The 6,992-nt window shown below is 46.0% G+C and overlaps 1 protein-coding gene and 1 long non-coding RNA gene across 5 annotated transcripts in view; one reads left to right on the forward strand and one right to left on the reverse strand.

Annotated features, from left to right (window-relative positions):
* LTA4H (leukotriene A4 hydrolase) overlaps positions 1 to 3,331 on the forward strand; it is a 32,019-nt gene extending 28,688 nt beyond the window's left edge. The window contains 3 exon segments of one of the 2 annotated variants that reach the window (NM_001185132.2): positions 1,295 to 1,377; positions 2,028 to 2,132; positions 3,051 to 3,331. In NM_001185132.2, coding sequence (NP_001172061.2) covers positions 1,295 to 1,377; positions 2,028 to 2,132; positions 3,051 to 3,168 — 306 coding nt within the window. In that variant the 3' untranslated portion in view covers positions 3,169 to 3,331. 2 annotated transcript variants of the gene reach the window in all.
* The window catches only part of LOC110260790 (uncharacterized), a 183,519-nt gene that overhangs the window by 158,247 nt on the left and 18,280 nt on the right, over positions 1 to 6,992 (reverse strand). The gene's annotated exons all lie outside the window — the stretch shown is intronic.

Here is a 6,992-nt window from a genome sequence, read left to right on the forward strand (position 1 = left end):
GGGGAGGGGGCCAGAGGGAAGGGAAGGAACAGGCCGGCGAGAGGGAGCTCGGCAGGCGGAGCGCATGGACTTTGGGGACCGACTGGCTTGGCGGTCAACCGAAAGGAGCCCCAGCAGATCTGAAGGTTTCAAAACCAGGTAATTAAAGGAATGTGTGAAGCTGAAAGGAGATGCTGCATTTTGAGAGGGAGAGCATGAGCGGGAGGTCTCAGGATCCTGAGAGGGAGGGAGAGGACTCTGAACCCACGTTCCCATGGAATCGATCACAAAATGAGCAGCAGGATTGTCAAGCACGAGGCGCCCGAGAGAATCCACTTTTAGCACATGAAGCCATCAGCACGGCTGCACACATTTCTGCAGCCCCGCCTGCCATGTGACCTAGAACCAAGAAGCAAGCAAGCCTGATGGGATGCCTGGGGAGCAGGCACGGCAAACCCTGCGACAGGCCGGCGCCCAGGAGATGACCTTAGCCAGCTGGCCCCACCAGGCTGAACTTGGAGCTTAGTTGAGAAGACATCGTTTGAGAAGGGTCTGGCGGTCCATGAGAACAAGGTGGCTCATGAGCACAGAGGGAGGGTTTTGTAAGATGAGGCTGAGGCTGGCATCGAACGTTAGCATCTTCCCAACCCGAGCTCTTCCTTCTCTCCTTCTCTTAAACTTCCTCTCTCTTAAGGGCCGTTTAACACGGATGCAGGAGTTTAAGACCCCCCCTGCACCTGTACACAGCAGTTTGTGTTTCTGTGGTGAATCTATCCCTCTCCCCAAGGAAAGGGTTTGTATTAATTCATTAGATTCTGAAAAGGTCTGTAATGTAAAAATGATACAACAGTGATTTTGTAGGGATATAGGTCATTGAAGAAGGGATTTCAGAGGAAACAGGCAGAGATGAAGCTGGCGGGGGAATTGTGAGGGAACCCTTAAGAAATTGATGGAATGTGGAGAATGGAATACATTTAAGATTTTTAAGGTAGAAGGAAAAACTTGAAAGGCTTTGGAAAAGGACTGAAATCTAGCGTCTCTACATACCGAAAAGGGTGTGCAGAGTAATTCTCATTTAATTCTCCACGTGCCTCACGAACTAAGTGATCCCTCAGCTCCCAGGAAACCATCCTTGTTCAGAATAAGTGTGCACAAAGTTTATTTCAGTGTGCCTTGGTTTCTCTCATTCCCAGCTAACGTATTTCTGTGTTATAACATTTTTCGGATTTTAATCTGGCGAAGAATTTCTCTCCAGCTCCTTTCTTCCAAGGAATCCTGTTGAAATGATACATTTACTTCTTTATTTTGCTCTTAGGCACCTCTTCCATTGGGGCACATAAAACGAATGCAAGAGGTGTACAACTTCAATGCCATTAACAATTCTGAAATACGATTCAGGTACATCATTTTAACTTGTCTCTGTGGAAGAAAGTAGAAACCCAGTGTCACAGGTGGAGAAGGTGCAAGCAGCGTATGGGAGAGACAGGAGCCTTGAGAAATCCCTGTCAGATTTACCGCGTCTCTATACACAAATGTAATGTCTTCCAGGAGGGATTGCAACGTCTATAAAATGACAGTATTAATCTTTCTGTTCACACTTGTCCTAAGCTTCGCTTGCCTTCAAAAAAGCAATTAGAGTTAAGAATTTTCAGTGGTAAACAGGCATCCTTCCCCAGCGAGCCAGATGGACTCTGAAATGGGACTGGTTAGAAATCTTTGATTCTCTTCATCTTTCTGAAATCAACTTTGTAGTGTGAGCTTAAATCAAAGTTTAATTCTTTCCGAAATTGCCATGTGTAAGGTCCCTGAGCACCTACGTAATCCAGAACGTTTAAAACATACGATCTTTTTCAAGAAGCATCTTCATCTCTCTCTTCTCCAATTAGGAAGTGCGATATAGAAGGATCTGAGATTGTCAGAATAAAGACATAAAGTCACGTACAGTGTAACTATAATGGGATTATTCCTCATTACAAAAGTAATTTTCAGGTACCCCTTGCTTCTTCCTTCTCACTTCTCACCCCATCCCCTAAAAACCCTCCTTTCAGATGGTTACGACTCTGCATTCAATCCAAATGGGAAGAAGCAATTCCTTTGGCTCTAAAAATGGCAACTGAACAAGGAAGAATGAAGTTTACCCGACCCTTATTCAAGTAAGAACCAAGTCAGACTATGCTTTAAGTAAGGAATGGGGAAGAAAAAGATCTTAAACAGACGATTTTGTTGTTGCTAAAATACTTTGTAAAATGCAACCTAAAAATGATATTTAATTTTTTTTTTTTTTTTTGCTTTTTTAGGGCCACACCCATGGCACATGGAGGTTCCCAGGCTAAGGGTCTAATCAGAGCTACAGCTGCCAGCCTGGGCCACAGCCACAGCAATGCTGGATCCAAGCCACATTTGCGACCTACACCACAGGTCACGGCAATGCCAGATCCCTGACCCACTGAGCAAGGCCAGGGATCAAACCCTCACCCCTCATGGTTATAAGTCGGATTCGTTTCTGTTGCGCCACAACGGGAACTCCTCTAGACGTAATTTTAGAGTAGGATTTAACGCTTCTAAATATCTAAAATCTGAAACGATTACATTCGTTTTTTTAGAGGCATTTTATATGGATTAGCTATTATGGGCTAAAGAGGGTTAGATGCTGCTGAAAAGAAAAGAAATCGAAGAAAATTGTATATGCCCAGAAAGATTTTTAAAGGCACATAGAAGATAATTAGTGAGTAGGGAAGGACCAGAAAAAGTGTCTGAAGTTAAATGCAAGAAGGATGGAGCAGCCAAACCTTTGAGATTCAAATGTTGCAAGGAGGTGGAAGAATAGTATGTTGCTTGATACATAATAAAGGGATGCCTGGTAAAATGGAAAAAAGTTGGACCTTGGCAGCAAGATACAATATATGAATATGTAAGTGAAGTTATTTTAACTATGGATTTGATGGGAATTCTGGAAAAAAATATAACCATGCCATAAATATCTATTATTAGTCTGTTTGCTTTTCATTTACTTCACAGGAATTATAAAATTTGCCAAAACCAATCAGGTCTTTTTTTTTTTTTTTTTGCAGGGACCTGGCCGCCTTTGAGAAATCCCATGATCTAGCCATCAGTACCTACCAAGAGCACAAAGCGAGTATGCACCCCGTGACTGCCATGCTTGTGGGGAAAGATTTAAAAGTGGATTAAGGACCTGTCCACTGCTGACCTCAGACACTTTTCACAATGGAATTCATAAAGAAATATAAAACGTTAGCTCACAGTTCACTAAAAATGTCTTCATTTTGGCTTTTCATTGTTTTGTCAGTGATTATTTTCTTTCTTAAATAAAGCTGAGCTACTGCCCCTCCCATCGCTGGTGGCATGTTCTTTGTAAAGTGAATTTTAGCAAAGCTTTAACCTTTTGAATTATAAATGTCAATTTAAAAAATTATTTTACATTCTTTTTCTCCCAGTATGGTCACCTTTTTCTCCCAGTATGGTCACAAGGTGTATCCACATGTTGCTGAGCTCTTCTTTTAAGCCCTTTAATTCAAACCTGCTGCACGTCAAAAATTCAACATAATTAGGATTTTGCTTTTTAAATATCCTTAAACATGCATACTTGCTTGGATTTGCTCATCACCCAGCTGGCGGACAAGGGAGGAACTCTCTCATCAAAATGTTGAAATTCTAGTGGGAGAACCCTGCTCCTCACGCCTGGATCCACCTGCTGCCCCACCGGACTTGTCCTGCCCTCCTGTCCGTTAGGGTCAGGTGGCCACTGAATAGCACAACTTCCCATCAGCCTCTCAGGCATCCCTAAAGACCTAGTCAACCTGCCTCATCTCCTTAGTGGCCAGCAGACACTCTCCACCCGCACAGAGCGTGCAGCCCAGAGAAAGAAAGAATTCGAAACCACACAACAACTGCTCCAAGTATGAGAGTAACAGAATACCCCTATGATTGTAATGCAGTGCCCCAGGGTGACTTGGCACACAGTTCGGGAACCACTGTTGTATTCATTAGTTAGGATTGTAAGTGACAGCAACTCCAGGGACCAGAAATCAGAAAGGAAAGAAGAGGCATATTTTAAGGATGCAGGGTAGGTAGAGGTTATCAGGATCTGAGGACAGACAAAACAGGCTTGACACCAGGACTACAGAGCCATCAGTGCTCCTGCCTGTCTCTTCCTGTCTCTCTGGTCCACATCGCATAGTCTGGCTACCTGCAGCCCTGCTGCTACAAGTAGTTCTTACCACAGAGAGAGACTGTCTTGGTTTCAGATTCACAGAGCTGAGACGCTAATCCGGTTTGGGTCTACCCCTGGCCCAGTAATCTATCAAAGAGGAATGGTGTCTTAGAGCATAAAGTAGATGGGGGCATATCACCATTAAATACCTTCTCAGAGTGCCAATATAGTAGGAAAAAAAGGCTTAAAATAATGGAGTTCCCATTGTGGCTGAGCAGTTAACGAACCCGACTAGCATCCATGAGGACGCAGGTTCAATCACTGACCTCGCTCGGTGGGTTAAGGATCAGGCGTTGCCATGAGCTGTTGTGTAGGTTGCAGATGCGATTCGGATCCCAAGCTTCTGTGGCTGTGGCTCCAATTTGACCCCTAGCCTGGGACTCTCCATATGCTGCAGGCGCAGCCCCAAATAAATAAATAACAGCAAGCTCCCAAATGGCAGGGCAGATAGCAAAGAGACGGATCCCTGGTCCTTCCTGTAACCCTGAGACTTCTCCCCTGTTCTCCCGCTCCTAAGCAGCTCTCTCCTTTTGGGCATGTTTCTACACCACAGTGCGATTCGTCTCAAGACTCTGCTCTCCCTTGTCTCCATGCTAGAAATGCCAGAGGAGAGAATTCAGCTCAAATCCCTGGTGTATAATCACATCCTAAGTGACTGGACTTCAACAAATCCATGGACCTAGATGATGGATGCTTTCGGAGGCTTCCCCTGCCCAGAGGCCAAGCTGAAGTCCTTTTTCAGTTATCACTGATTTGGGTGATACTGAAAGTGAATGGGGACAAGGGATGCCAAGTGCAGGATGCTAGGAAGAAGGCAGGGGGCGCTAAAGACAAACGTTCGTAAGGATTTGCCCGGGGCGGGCTCAGGGGTGTCTCTACTTCCTCAATTCAGCTAATAAGCAAATGTTGAATGATTTGGTGCCAGGCTAGACAGACACATACTTTCTAGGTGAACAAAAATGAGTAATTTCTATATAATACTAAAGAAGAAGTAAAGCAGCCCAGAGAAGGGCCACCTACCCCAACTGAAGGGTTTAGGGAACACTTCCTGGAGCAGAGGCCTAAACTGAGTCTTAAGGGATCAGAAATGCCTAGCTAAACAAAGGAAGTTAGAAGTGAAGGAAGAATAACGTAAGCACGGAGTTATGGGTTTTCTGGGTCATGAATTTGGACACAGACAGTGGAAACAGCTTCTCTCCGCTCCACAGTGTCTAGGGCCAGAGCTTGGATTCCTCAAACAGCTGGGCATGACTTGAATTGCTGGGAGCTGGTATCATCTGGAGGCTTCTTCCTTCTTATGCCTAAGGCTTGACCTGGGATTACTCAGAAACGGCTCAGTTGGGGCTGGCAACAGGCATGGCCAAGTAGTAGGGTTTTCTCAAAGCACATAGGGTGTTGGACTTTTTTTTTTTTTTTTTTTTTTTTTTTTGCCTCACCTGCAGCATGTGGAAGTTCCCAGGCCAGGGATCAAATCCGAGCCGCAGCTGTGACCTCTGCCGCAGAGCCTTAACCCACTCTGCCACAACAGGAACTCCTTACACGTCTTCTTTATTCATCGGCATTGGTCACCAGAGAGTAGGCACCATGAAGGGGGAGGAGGTATCCTATTTCTTTCATTTCTGGCACCTCACATAGTATGTGGGGTGTAACAGTCTTTCAAGAATTATTTGTTGGATGCAAGTATGGAGGAGGGGAGAAAGTTAAGATGCTTCACCTCCAAGGGCCTCAGTTTTCCAAGATACAGGAGCCAAGGGCTTCCTCTGAGAATTAGAGGAGGTGGATGTGGAAAAGGTCCTTGCGGAGTGGGGTGACTGGGCAGCTCTCTGGCGGGGTTCATGGGAGGCAACACCATCGTCTCCCCATCACGGGACCTTCTCTAGCAGAGCCTGCTACCCGGGCGAACACAGATGGAAGTTTATTGTGATGACCCAGGGGACAGATTGGACTCAGAGCGTAGGAATAAAGGAATTGCAAAGGGCCTAAGAAAGTGTCCCACTGAGTAACTAGGGGACCAGCGTCTGGAAAGTACATGAGGAAGCCAGTTTGAGAAGCACGGGGAAGAAGGAACTAGCGGGAGGCCAAGTTCAAGGGCAGAGATGGCTGCGGCGAGGGGAGAAGTGGAGGCTAGGAGGGTGTGGTCAGAAGGTGGGACCCTGGAATTTAAGATTTCTTATGTGGGAGTTCCCATCGTGGCACAGCAGAAATGAATCTGACTAGGAACCATGAGGTTGCGGTTCGATCCCTGGCCTCGCTCAGTGGGTTAAGGATCCAGCGTTGCTTTGAACGGTGGTGTAGGTCACAGACGTTGCTGTGGCTCTGGTATAGGCCGGCGGCGACAGCTCCAATTAGCCCCCTAGCCTGGGAACCTCCATATGCTCCAGGTGCAGCCCTAAAAAAAGACCAAAAAAAAAAAAATTCTTATGTTGGTGAAATTCAGATGGTGATGAATTCCAGGGTACAGTCAGGATATGGGGGCGGGGGGCTGAAGTGCAAGTTCCATCGAGGCCCAAGGAAGGCCAGCTCTTTCTTCATGTGCTTCCCGGGAAGGACATTCTGGGTGTGCGTGTTTTCCATGAGCCCCTGTGTCTCCATTCCCAACCGAAATCTGTTTTCGTGGAAACAAAATGTTCAGGCTTTTTCCTTTGGAATAATCCCATCTCCAGAAACTGGCTCACCACTAACAGGCTGCTTAGTTAAAACACTGCCTTCCTTTACTGGACTCCCTTTTCCACGTTCTTCGGGATTCCTTAACACTTGTGGGGGTGCATCTAGAGCAGGGCGC

This window comes from Sus scrofa, chromosome 5 (assembly GCF_054392235.1).
Source record: "Sus scrofa isolate SSC_HxYL_T2T_F1_AM1 chromosome 5, Sscrofa_HxYL_maternal_Yorkshire_Landrace_v2.0, whole genome shotgun sequence".
Taxonomy (NCBI): Eukaryota; Metazoa; Chordata; class Mammalia; order Artiodactyla; family Suidae; genus Sus; species Sus scrofa.